The sequence below is a fragment of the Meriones unguiculatus genome, chromosome 10, assembly GCF_030254825.1.
Source record: "Meriones unguiculatus strain TT.TT164.6M chromosome 10, Bangor_MerUng_6.1, whole genome shotgun sequence".
Classification (NCBI taxonomy): Eukaryota; Metazoa; Chordata; class Mammalia; order Rodentia; family Muridae; genus Meriones; species Meriones unguiculatus.
The window spans coordinates 15203740-15216996 of NC_083358.1; the positions used below are offsets into that span (position 1 = coordinate 15203740).

At 37.7% G+C, this 13257-nt stretch overlaps 1 protein-coding gene across 3 annotated transcripts in view; it reads right to left on the minus strand.

Annotated features, from left to right (window-relative positions):
• Cntnap4 (contactin associated protein family member 4) overlaps window positions 1-13257 on the minus strand; it is a 291138-nt gene that overhangs the window by 33686 nt on the left and 244195 nt on the right. For all 3 annotated transcript variants that reach the window (XM_060391927.1, XM_060391929.1, XM_060391928.1), the window contains 2 exons: window positions 6411-6581; window positions 5561-5779 (listed from right to left, as the gene is read on the minus strand). In XM_060391927.1, coding sequence (XP_060247910.1) covers window positions 5561-5779; window positions 6411-6581 — 390 coding nt within the window. The remainder of the gene's footprint in view (window positions 1-5560; window positions 5780-6410; window positions 6582-13257) is intronic.

Here is a 13257-nt window from a genome sequence, read left to right on the forward strand (position 1 = left end):
TATGACCAAGTAATTGCAGGCCTGCATGTTCAGCCAACAGAATACAGGCACTCATTCATTCTCCTTCAAAAGCACGAAGAAGTATTGGAAGTATCCAATCTTTAAATTAATAAAGAAATATATCTTCGTTTTGGCACTTTCAATTTTCCAAAAGAGAGCAAACGATACCCTTGTAAGGGACAACCAATATGAAGAACTGCAGCCGGAGCCTGGTTGCTGCTAGTCTCTAATATCAACCTTTTTGTGGGCCATTGAGAGATTGCTTGCCCCAAATGTTTGCTGATTTGATGTAATTCAGATGTGACATAAGTGACTTCTTACTAGGTCAGGGGTCCTTCCTTCCAGCCCTCATCCCAGACTATTCAAATGGAGTTTAACTCGTGTAAAAACTTGTCAGTAAAAGAATTTAGACAGGAAACAAAAATTGCAGAGCTAGTTGAATGAAAATCAATTCAGGGCTAATTTAAGAAGCTTCTAGGGGGGAAAATGCTGAGTTTACAAACCGAAATAGAAAATGACCACTGTCACATTTCAGTTTAAAAAATGATTGATTCTTTTCTCTCCATCATTTCCGTACTTGGAGAATGTTTGTGAGTGAGAGCAGCATTGGCTGTGGCCAGTTTGTTCTCCGTGCTCTATCAAGGTCAAGGACAAAGACATGGCCCATTTGTTCTCACTGCTTTATAAAGGTCGAGGACAAAAACTGAATACTCTGAGCATTTCCAGCATGGCAAAGGTGACAGCATCTCTGAATAGCACTGTTTAAGACGTTTCATGACTCACACATGTGTGCACACACACATTCAGAGACCAAGTGAAAGAAAAGGAAAGGGATAGCAGAGACCTTCCTCCACAAGTAGGAACAAGGAGAGAGGGGGACAGGCTGAAAACATGGTTTGGTGGTTGACTGCTTGGCTAGCATGCACAAGGGTTAAAATCCACAAATCGTCAAATAAAGAGAGCTGGGACTAGGAAGACTACAGGAACCATCGTCTTTCATTAAAAGAAGCAACATGATGGCCATTTGGGATTTTTGAGGGGAAAGGAGATACGGATGCTCTGGTTTCCAGCCTAAGTATCACATACTTGCACCAAACGGGGCTTTTGTTCACTGTTATTCCTCCTCCACGGTGAAGAGCACCTTAACCACAGTCACATGAGGTGAAGAGAATCACTCTGCTAGTTGGAACTGAAAGGATTGTTAAGCCACTCTGTTTCTCACCTCTTAGTTGTAGCCCACCTCTGCTCGCATTTGTCATTACATCACGTTACTTCCATCTCAGTTGTCACTAACAACAGCTGCCCGGGTGGCTCGCATTTTTTTTCAAATGTATTTTCTATTTATTTCTACTGGTTTTCTTCAGCAATGAAGGCAGTGCTCTTGCTTCAGAGTTCTGCCCTGTGGTGCAGACACACTCCCTGATTGGTCTTCAGTGGGAGGGTTGGGGTGAGCAATTGAGCAGACAGATAGTAATCTTTTATGTTATCTCACTACATCAGCCACTGCCGGGAGATTTCTAAAACTCTTAATATCCAAAACTTTAAAACTCGTGTGTGTGTGTGTGTGTGTGTGTGTGTGATGTCAGTAAATACTGTCAACATCCTGGCTGATGAAATGGAGAAAATGACTGGTCAAATTAAGATATATTCAGATATCTGCAACTTTTATTTATTATGTATGGGTTCAAGTTAACATCTCAAAAAAAATATTCCAAAAAGCTTTTGAAATTTCTGGTGTTCCAAGCAGCTATTTTATGAAGCACCTGTGCTCGTTATTTGAACATTCCCCAATAACTTTCTCTCCATGTATCCATGCAAGATGCACCTTTACAGCTAAATGCCGACCTAGTAAATACATCACTCTTAGACTAAGCTTAACTTAGACTTCCAGTTTTCCATACATCTGGAGCTTGTGCCTCTATGTGAATACAAATAGTTTTATTCTCCTCACTCTCCAGATTTAAAGGATTCTTATAAGAATACAGTCATGCTGAAAGCTGTAGTCTTACTCTCCATAATAATGTTGACTTCACTAGTTTGTCCCTACATCCAAATATAAATGACAGTCATTATGCACACTTGAAAATACTGATTAGTCATAATTACTTCTATGATGGACGGATGAACTACAAATTAAACTCTCGAACTTGTAAGTAAAGGGGATTAAATTACCCTTTAAAATTTCAACCAGAAAATCAATTACATTGTATTAATGCAGAGCTTCTCAGTCACCCATGTAAACACCAGCTCTGAGGAGACGATGAGACTTAACTCCCATATCTTTAGGAGTATGTGACCTGAGAGTTCCCAAGCAAACTGTTCCTCCACACACGATTTGTGTTACACACACTCTACAAGTGGAAAAGCCAGGCACCATGGTGAGCGTATATGTGTAGGGCTGGCGGGATTTTATGGAACGAAAGGGAGTCTGCAAGGAGTTTGCTTGATTTTCTTTCCACAGCTTCTGCTTTATTAGAGATGTGAGGCCAGCAGCAGCTCTAATCACTGCCATGAACTAAGATTTTAAAAAAGAAGAAGAAAAGAAAAACTAATGTCAGATGAAATTGAAAGCTAGGGAAAAAATATGAGGAACAGAAAAGCATCTTGCATATAAGGATATTGTCATGGGGAAGTCATAAAACCTTGTCAGCGACAACAATTTATTTACAAGTTGAATGCAGCTGCATAGACAATGTGTCCCCACTCTGTTTCAACATGTCCACTCCAGGTTGGGCTGCTGCTAGCTCTCACACAGCTCCTCAATAGCCTGTTCCCAATGGTTTCCTTCCATGCATGTCTTTCTTGAGGCAGTAAATGAGACTGGGGAAGGAAATAAGCTAGATCACGCCGTCCCTTAGCATTAGATCCACTGTCCTTGCAAGGGATGATCCAGTGTGTAGCAAACCCGACTAACCCCCGCATTCCCTTACACTCATTCTTTCCAGTCACATTGGTTTATTCTTGCTCCTAAGATCTACCACTTGTTCCTAAGATCACCACTCAGAATTCCACTGCCTGAGATGTTCAGAGGGCCTATCTGTACTCTACTTCCTCTGGTCTCAACTCAAATGTTAACATCTCCCCACTATCCTGTTTCAAATGGAAACTCTCAACATTTTCATTGGTATACTCATTCTTCTCCTGGTTCTACCTCTACTTTATCTTCTTTCACTATTAGAATATGTATGTACATACATACATACATACATACAGACATACATACATATATACATACATATGTGTGTCTGCATGTGGTGTGCATATGCAGATAAACAGATGATAAATAGATGAAGATAGACATAGATAGATAGATAGATAGATAGATAGATAGATAGAGGATAAATGATAGACAGACCCATAAATAAATATCATATCGTTCATCCATTTATCACTATTGGCTACTCTTACCTCTTCCATTGAAATATACTCATAGGAAGGCAGAGAACCTTTGCTCATAGTAAGTACTTCATTAAGTTCTCTCTAATTACTGCTGATGTTTTTCTAGTCTGTCACCCACTGAGCTCCAATTCAGTGTAACCTTTTTAATTATAATCTGTCTTTCATGGAGTCTGCCTGCAAGGCAAAAAGTCTTTATTGGTAAACTTAAAAAAAGAAATGCCATGACTTGTTTGATAGGAGTGTTGTAAATTGGAAGATTAATATTCTGTGTCATGAGCATTGTTTTCTGAACTTGAAAGGTGTCTTCTCCTGAGAGTGGTCTACTCAGTGGTAGGGGTAACAGTAAAAGCAACCCTTTAGTTGGTATTTTGACAGTCAGGTATCATTACGTTACATCATTACATTGTACCCCTAGTTACCTGTAAGAATGAAGATTTTTATTCACTGCAAATAGAAAAAATAGGACATATTTGGCAGAGATCTCTCTCTTTCCCACTGCCTTTGACTTAAACATAACCAAAATTTTCATTGTTAAAATTTCCCAGTGGCGCAGCCACTCTCAGTCTGAACACATATGGAGATGTCAAAGGCTCGACTAATTGCCTCCATAAAGATGAAATCTCTTCGATCCTTATTCAAATTATTGCTTATGATTGATGGCAAAAGACCTGAGTCTGTTCAAAGCAGTTTTCTGATGTCATACGATACTTCATTACCACCAACTGAAATCAAATTAAGGCCAGGGTTCCCATCAGGTACAATATATAGTGATGCCATCTCTCAGAAGTTGAAATTTCTCCCAAGGAGGAAAGGTCATCTACAGGCAAACTGCAGCATATTTCACTGAAAAATTTGACGACAATTTCAGCCTTCTCAATTTCCAAGAATAGTAAGGCTATTTCCAAGCCACTGACAGATTTTAAATTGCAGTACCTTTTTGTTGTGACCATCTCTCATTTTTTTTTAAGAATTCAAGAGATATCTATGTCCATTTCCTGACTGAGCTTCTAGTATGGCATTAAGAGAAAAGTTATATGTTTCTCCTCAAGTGTACTTCATTGTTTCTATGCTCTTCAATAAGCCAGCTGAGTGGCCACAAGTTTGTGAATAGAATGTCTATTAGGATGCTTTAGTTGTGGAAGCCATTCATTAAATTCATTTTCAGGGAAAGAATAAATAATGAAAATAATGAGGACATAAATTTATTAGAAGACCTAAATATGTCTTTGTCAGATATGTCACAAGCAAGCTCATCCCTTCTGGTGAAAGGGTGCTAATAAGATTGTTAGGCAACAGAAGGTGGAAGGGGGAAGCTGATGAATTCTGTTCTAAATATAGCCATTAAGGATGTCTGCAATATAATTTATGATAATTCATCACTTATCCTGCCTCATCGTGTCTCTGAGTCTTTATTTACATTAAAATTAAGAGCTGGGATCAAATAAAAGATAATCCTTGAACGTCATGGTCTGTAACTTCTGCAAAGTAATTAGCAAAGATACAAAGGAAAATTAAACACATGAGGAGGAAACCCAGCTTGGTGTCCTGCAAATGTTGAGTCAACGGACTCTGGGAAGACACTATAAAGTAAGTTATCAGAAGAGAGCTGGAAAAAAAATGGGCAAGGTAGAAGAGAAGCTGTTGAAGCTGGTCTCTGAGCACTGTCTTCTATTTTCTTTCCTACCATAGGCCTGCTTTTGATGCGACAGCTATGGATTGAGGAATGTCACTGGCTAGCATTACAAGGGCTCTTCATTTCTCAGGACAGAGATAATGTTTACAAGATCATACTAAAACCCCAATGTCATACACAAACTATAACAAATCATGTAACCCCTACATATTAAGATGCCAAGTGTGCAGAGTGAGGAAATAGTCACAGAGAAATCTGATTCTATTAAATAAGCTGATTTCTGGATGTAAGTGATTCTCTGAAACCCAGCCACCCTCCTCTACAGTAGGGATAATACCTATTGCATGGACTGGTTCTTAAGAAGGAATGGGGTACTTGGCACAGGCTGGGACCTGGGTTTTCAATAAATAATGCTTGTTTTTGCTGTTAGCTATTTATCACCATTTTCCAAGTTGGGATTGCTGTAATGTGGCTCATCGCTAGACTTCCAGCCTACTTTCAGTATTTTTTTTTTTAAAAGCAACTTACCCACAAAGAGTTGACTATTGAGCTGTAAAAGCACATGGCCATCGGTGGGAGCAGCCTGTATCTTCGGCGAGAGCTCATCTACCTGAAGTGATGCCTCCTTGGTGTTCCTTTCAACTCTCACGTGATGCCACTGGTTGTCATTGAAGTGGGTGGGTGAGTGCACCGAGAGTTCAAAAGGCCCGTTCCCCACGTCAAAGGAAAAGGTTACTGTTGAGGGTGCTGGAAATGTCAGATATGAGGGGTTTCCAGGTGAGTGCTCAGTACACTTAAAACCATACAGCGATCATCAGATACAAGGTTTCCATCATATAGAAAGAGACAGGGCATGCAAATAGATACAACTCTCCTGATGTGGAATGAGTCACCAAAGGGCATTCAGGGTAAAACAATAGACTTTTAAAAGTTCATCCTCTGAAATAATTTTTCATATTGATAAAGATCAAAACTGTTTAGAGTGAGCACAAAACTAGCATCTGTAATTGACTAGACAAAATATTTGCTTCATTGACTAAAGGTTTATATAATTCAGCAGCATGAAACATGTATTTGATATTACACTTTTAATAGCATCCTGTGAATATATCAAAATAATAAATGGCTCATTAAGCAATTTTGTAATTAATACTGGTCATTAGATGAAAATTTGCCTTAAATTTTAATTACTTCAACTTAAATGTGTCCTTTGTTAATGTATTTATTAATATTTTTACTGAATTATCACTTGTTAAATATCAAATTATTTTCTTGCAAAGTGTACGTTTATCCCAAGAGGTGTGAACTCCTGAAAGTTAGGTGAAGAATTTAGGACTAGACGAGAGTGTCCCGGGACCTCTCTGGAAAGGACACTTACAGCGCAATTCTATCCGGATGAAGTCTGTGATTCCTAGGTTCTCTAAAAACACCCCGGATAGGGCTGTGGTCTTGAAGAAGAAGGACACATCAGCACTGAGCTCTCCGTGGAATGTGGGGAAGTGGAGGTAGGAAGCCTCAGTATTGAAGGAAGCTGCATTCCAAAATGGCCCTGTTCAAGACAAATACGAGAGAGAACAAATTCAAAGAGAAAACCAGCTCATGACATACAAGGAATTTTGTAACTACAATTGTGGTTTCTCTGTGTAGTTTCATGCCTGTTTTAAAATGTCGCTCACCCGTACAATATAAAATCACTTCCCTTGTTAGCTATGCGCAGAGGCGTGGGCAGAGGCGGGGGCATAGGTCGAGAGATCTACAGAGACCGAAACCCTGAATTCTTTCCAACATACAGCAGGTTCCTACAGAAATGCCCCCAATACAAGAAAACACACTTGCAGCCAAAAATCCTATCCTCAGCTAAAATAAAATCTGAAGAATTTGCTAAACCTTAATTAATTGCCTGGTATTTTTGTATCTTGAAAGTTTAAACACCTAATTGTTTTGACTCAAAAAAAAAAAAAAAATCCCCACATCTGCTCTTTGCAATCCACATTTGCCATAGAGTTATATTCTCAACTGTTCCTATTAATGGCCTTGCCAATTTTACATGGAGATTGGCATTCTAATATATTCTCAGTTAATTAAAGACCCAAACACACTTTGTGTATGTGGCACAGCTGTTCTTATGGAAAATGCATTTTTCATTCAATAGTCATTCGTCACTTTCATAACAGGGAAGTAAGGTGAAACACTTTCTCAAAACGTTTACAAATTCTCAATACTTAGACTAGACGGAAAATGGGAAAGAATTTGGAATATCAGTTTAGAGATCTGGGGTAAAAAAAAAAACAAAAAAAAAACACGTCAGGGCTAGAGAGATGGCTCAGCAGTTGAGACTGTGCATTCATCTTCCAAAGGACCCAGATTTGGCTCCCATCACCCAAATCAGGCAGCACTCAACACCCTGTAACACCACCTTGAGGACATCCCACTCTCACAGGCACCTCAACCCCAGGACACAACCCATCCCCCACCTCAACACACACACACAGACACATAATGAAAAGAAAAAGTATTCTCCTAAATCCACGTTAATTATAACTGCTGTCTGAGTACAGCATTTTCATCTTCACTAGCACTGGTGGATATCTGCAACTTTTCTTTCGGGGAAAAAAATATTTGAGCGTAGGTCGGGAGAAATATGGAAAATGAAATACAGATTCAAAGGCAAGGCTGTCAGGATAAAATCCAGCTGGATATATTGAGTTGATATGGAGAATTATCAGAGAAATGAGCTATGAGCCTCAGCTGCCATCTGCAAGTTCTTAGCACATCAACCAGGACAGGGCATCTTAAGTGGGAAGCTGCTCCACCCACCCTTTCAAGAAGGAATAAAATTCCCCTATCTAAATTACCTTCCTATAAAAAAAGACCTATTGGTCTTCCAGAATCAGTTCATTATGTTAGCAGAGAGTAGAGGCCCAGCTACTTAAAAAACCACAAACTTGACTCTTGTTTCCAAATGTCCCTTGAATTTTGCCTTCTTTTCTGCTAACTCTGCAAAGAACAGTGTATGGCTCTATCATTTTTTGTTTGTTAGCTTTTCTGTATTTTTTATGGACCGGACTTAAAAGTCCAATTTTTGTGGCATGTGGACAATTTAAAACTGAATTTATTCAGTTGGAAAAAAAACAGAGCCTGTTAGGTCTCACCTCCCCACACACAGCCAAGTGAACTTATACATTATCTGAGTTCTGCCGAGCTTATGTCTTACATCCTTTAAATAGTTCTTCTATATGAGACTCTTGGATCAGACTGTGCTCTTTAAACTGCTTGCCTGATCTCCTTTTATAAGGAGCAACATGCTAGATATAAAGTCAAGCATATTTGTCACTTCAAATTATGGGATATTACTACATATGAGCTCATGGGCTTAGAAAAAGAGTGATTGACCCCTGGGTTTACATTATATAATCTGATTATATATTATTGTACTATATGTCGTAAAAATCAAGATTTCCATTTGCTGCATGCTATATTATAACTAACCCAAGAAAGCTTCATATGGAAGACTTCAAGGAATGGTTGAAACTGAAGGACAATCATTGAATTCCTTCTCTCTATACAATAAATGCTCTTAGGCTAGAGAAGACACTTTATTGCTTTAGGATGCTAAAATATTTTTACACACATAATACTATGTTTTGTTTAGCTAGAAAATTCCATTTTATAAATTCACAATAGGTAGAGAATGAGGTAAGAACATTTCACAAGATTAAAAAAAAACTGCTGCTAATTCAAAACAATTGCAAAGAAAGCCAAGGCCACTGTTTATACTGAAGGCACTGTATGTAACGGCACATGATGCCTCAGCTCCTTACGTCCTGTGCATACAAGAGAATCTGGGCAGTCTCAGAGACAGGAGACTTGGGATAGGAGCAAGGAAGAGGTAGGGGTCTGTAGTCATAGCAGGAAACTGTAAGACCTTGAAAGAGGATTCTGTAAGAAGGGGCGGGGTTTGGAGAGACTCTAAATTGCCCAGAACAGATCTGAAGTATTGCATGATTTGTTGCTAGGAAAATAAAACGCTTTTTTTTTTTCCAACCATCTCAACGCAAACACATCATGAAAGGCTGGGCTGACGAGATGGCTTAGTCCATAAAGCACTTGCCATGCAGGCACAAGGACCTGAGTTCAGATTCCAGGCACCCATTTATTAAAGCTGGGTGTGGCAGCATGCTTTTATAATCCCAGGGCTGAGGGTGAGCTCGTGTTCAGTGAGAAACAGCTTCCTCGCAGCAAACAAGGTGGAGAGTGACTGAGGAAGACACCTGATACCAACCTCTGGCCTCTGTACGCATGTGCACACCTGTGAGTGAATACATACACACAAATAATACATGAAGATGTATTGTTGTACATTATTAACACCTAGTGACAATTAACTAAATGATAAGTAAAATATTCAAGTAAACAAATATGAATCAGTAAGAAATTGAATTCTTTTAGAAACATTGCCTTTTAAATTCCCATCACCATCTAATGTATATATGTATATAAATGTATATGTATCTATCAGGGTCAAGATACTGACTTATATAAAAGAGGAGCATGTAATGAGTATCTGATTTCATGTGTAAATATTTTTATAAAGCCCCTTAAGGGATTGGAATGTAGTATTATTTAACACTGTGTGTTCTTTTAAAAGTTACTAAGCTTTTAGCTCTCTCATAAGCAGAACAGCTTTTTTAAAAGAATGCTAGAAAGAGGACTAATATTTTCTTAAGGTTGGGAAGATGAAGAAATTGAAGAAGAGTGATGAGAATCCCTTTTTAAAAGTAAGTTTCATACATATAATATTAAAATATTGACATGAGGAATATTTTATCAGTCAAATGCATCTTCTAAATATTTATAGACCATTAAAATTAGCTAGAAAATACAGATTTCTTAACGGAAATATAACACCAAGAATAATTCCATGTTGCCTCATTGGAACACAAAAACCTGAGTATTGGTTTAATTGATTCACGGATTTTTCTTTTTAGCATTTCCGTTACTGTTTTCAACAGTCTATGAACCTCCATATATATCCATATGGGTGAAATGAGGGTGAAACAAACTAAATCTGGCTGGAAAGAATTGTAGTGTGTGGGCTATAGATCAGCACACACAGAGCAAAGCTATTCATGGCGCTTGTAGACAGTACAATCCCCTTGCTGTCCCCTCCAACTCCTTCAATCTAGGTGGGATGATTTTCACCTCTTCCAAAGGCAGAGCAGAGATTGTCTTTGTAATCAAAGAATTTTATAAATGATCTGCATATATGTTTCTTATTATCCTTACATTAAATTTATGGAAAAGTGGATATTGGTAACAAAAGAAAAGGTGTGTATATATATATATATGTGTGTATATATCTGTATACATATATATACATACAAATGTATATATCCGTACATATGTATAATATACATACACATATAAATGTATATATGCATATATGTGTATGTATGTATAAATATACATATATGTACATATATATGCATATATATATGTATGTATGTACTTGAATTTTTCAAGTCACACAATCTTATTTTACAAGAGGCTGGAAGAATAGAATTCGTGCATGTGTGTATTTATATTTGTGAGTGTACAAAATAGCATCCGTAGAGAAGAAGTAAAAGGTCAAAGGTCAACCTAAGCTGTCATTCTTCAGGATCTGCCCTCTTCATTTCTTTAGACAGGGGGTCTCACTGGAAGGAAGATTCCTGAGGCTCATGGGCCAGCTATCCTAGGCAAATCTTTGCCCAAACTCTGTAAGAGATTTTCTGGTCAGCAAGCCCCAGATATCTGCCTTTATCTGTCTCCACAGTGGGTGCCAGGATTGAATTGACATACCCAGACCTATACAGCAAGCATTTTCTGGTTCAACTATCTCCCCAGCCCTAGAAATAACATTTTGATGTAAACATCCAACTACTTTTATTCTAGGTGCAAAAGAATGTATAAAATTGTAAACATGGTAAGTCAAGTTCATTTAAATTTAGTGTTGCTTATTTATCCTTTGTTCCTGTAAAGGTCATAGCGACATTGGACAGTGATAAGGTTTGTTAGACACCAGAAAAGAGATTCTTCCACACATCATATTGTCTTTTATCTGAAGCAACTTACACTGAAGTATCAAACCACAGCATTCTGATAATAATAAAATTGCAGATGCAATATACATCTGGTCTACCCAATATTGATTAATTCCTTGCATTAACATATATAGTTATGCAATAGACTTTGAGTCCAGTTACCCATGTGAGAAAAAATAATTCATCAATAGATCATTTATAAACAACCTCAGGTGTTCAAATAACATGAAATAGAGTTACTTTGGTGGAAGTAAAATAAATAAAAAAGCACAAATTAAGAGTGTTCTGTCAAGCATGTGCCAATGAAAATGAACTTCATTCATACATTTAATATCAAAAATAATTTGCTACTCAGAATATTGTCTGAGAATATTGTTAATATTCTTATGGACTGTAAATAAAAGAGCTAGTAACATCTTTCTGCACTTGCAAACACATACACTTTATATTAGACTATCATCGTTTTTTAATTATTATATATTGGCCCTTTAAATACATTTATAGTCAGATACGACAGTTACTTTTTCCTATGCCCAGAGGAAACTTTTCTATATTAATTAATTTTATGAAGCATTTAAATGACAATAATCACAAAACAATGAGCTAGTAAATTATTCATATTTATTACCTAATGACTCCTGCATATACGACTTAATGATAGTCTTTGCTTCATATATATATGGCATATATATATTAAAAGGACACCCTATGTAAACACATGTTGGATAAAGCACAACACTAAATGAGAACATACATGCTAATTTGCAAGCACCATGTATGACTAATGTTTTCCACAAATCCCATGTTCTTGGGAAGTGATTTGGCACCTGATCTGTTTCCAAGCATACAGTGTTCCATTTTTCATCCTCGAATTTCTATAAAAATATAAAGCTCAAGAGACAGTCTTCAGTCACCCACCTCACCCCTTCTTTTCCCGATTATCACCATCTATGCTTTACACCCTCTGGGTATAGCTTAAAACTGTTCCTATCCCAAAGATGTCTGAGCTTGGTCTCTTCCTTCAGTACAACCATGCTATTAATGCTCACATCTTTCAAAACCAACTCCAAAATATTACTTTCTTCCCACCCATTACTAACGTCCCCATTGTATCAATCCCACTGTTGTCTGAGCCTATTCCAGGCTCTAATCTCGCACACACAGACCAGTAACTCTCCTAAACAAGCCATTGTCAACGTCACTGATGATCTCTACATTGCTCAGTTTGGTTGCTACAATTCTCTCCTTATGGAACCTATAAACATTTAGTGTAGTTGACTGTGCTTTCTCCCTGCAAACACTTGGATCTCAGAATGCCAACACTTTTCTACCTTTTGTGCTAGTATTATATAATTTCCAGTCTTTCTCCCTCCTTCATCCTCACCTCTTCAACTTATCACTTTTGGAATATCCCAAGACTCCGCTACTACACATCTTCACCTACAATAACTCTGTGATATATTCTGTGGTTGTAAACATATTTATCATATGTGAACATATGTCTGAAGCCTGGAACTCACTCTCAATCTGACAATGCGACATCTCTATTTTCAGGTCTGATGACTTTTTGGCTTTCAGATATCTGAAAATGAAGCACCTTAGCAACAATTCTAACTTCTTGACCCTGGAAGTAATCTCCTTCATTTCAACCACTGTCATCTCTATACTTCTAACTCACACACCTCCCAGTCATTTTTTTAACCTTTTCTCCTGAAAATGACATTAATTCACCAGTAAACTTTATTAACCCTTCCTTTTCCAGAATACCCACATCATATCTCTGACCATAGAACTGTGAGCCAAGCCACCATGATCTTTCAACGTAGTTAATAATGTGACTTTTCCCACCATCTTACTTTGGTCCTACCCTCCTAAATCTCACTAAAACATAAGTCATGACATTCTGCCACTCAAAACCCCCTAGCATTCTCCAGGATCACTGAATTTGAAAATAAAGGTTTTGAAATCGTCCCTACTATGATTATCAGTTTCCTGTCTGACTCTTGCCATTCTCAACTTGCTCACTGTGCCCCAAGCACTTTGTTACATAAATTTATACATTTATAAATTTATATCAGCTACATCTTCATGTCTGCATCACTGTTCTGGCTTCTTGTTTTGAGACTCTTACATATATATGCA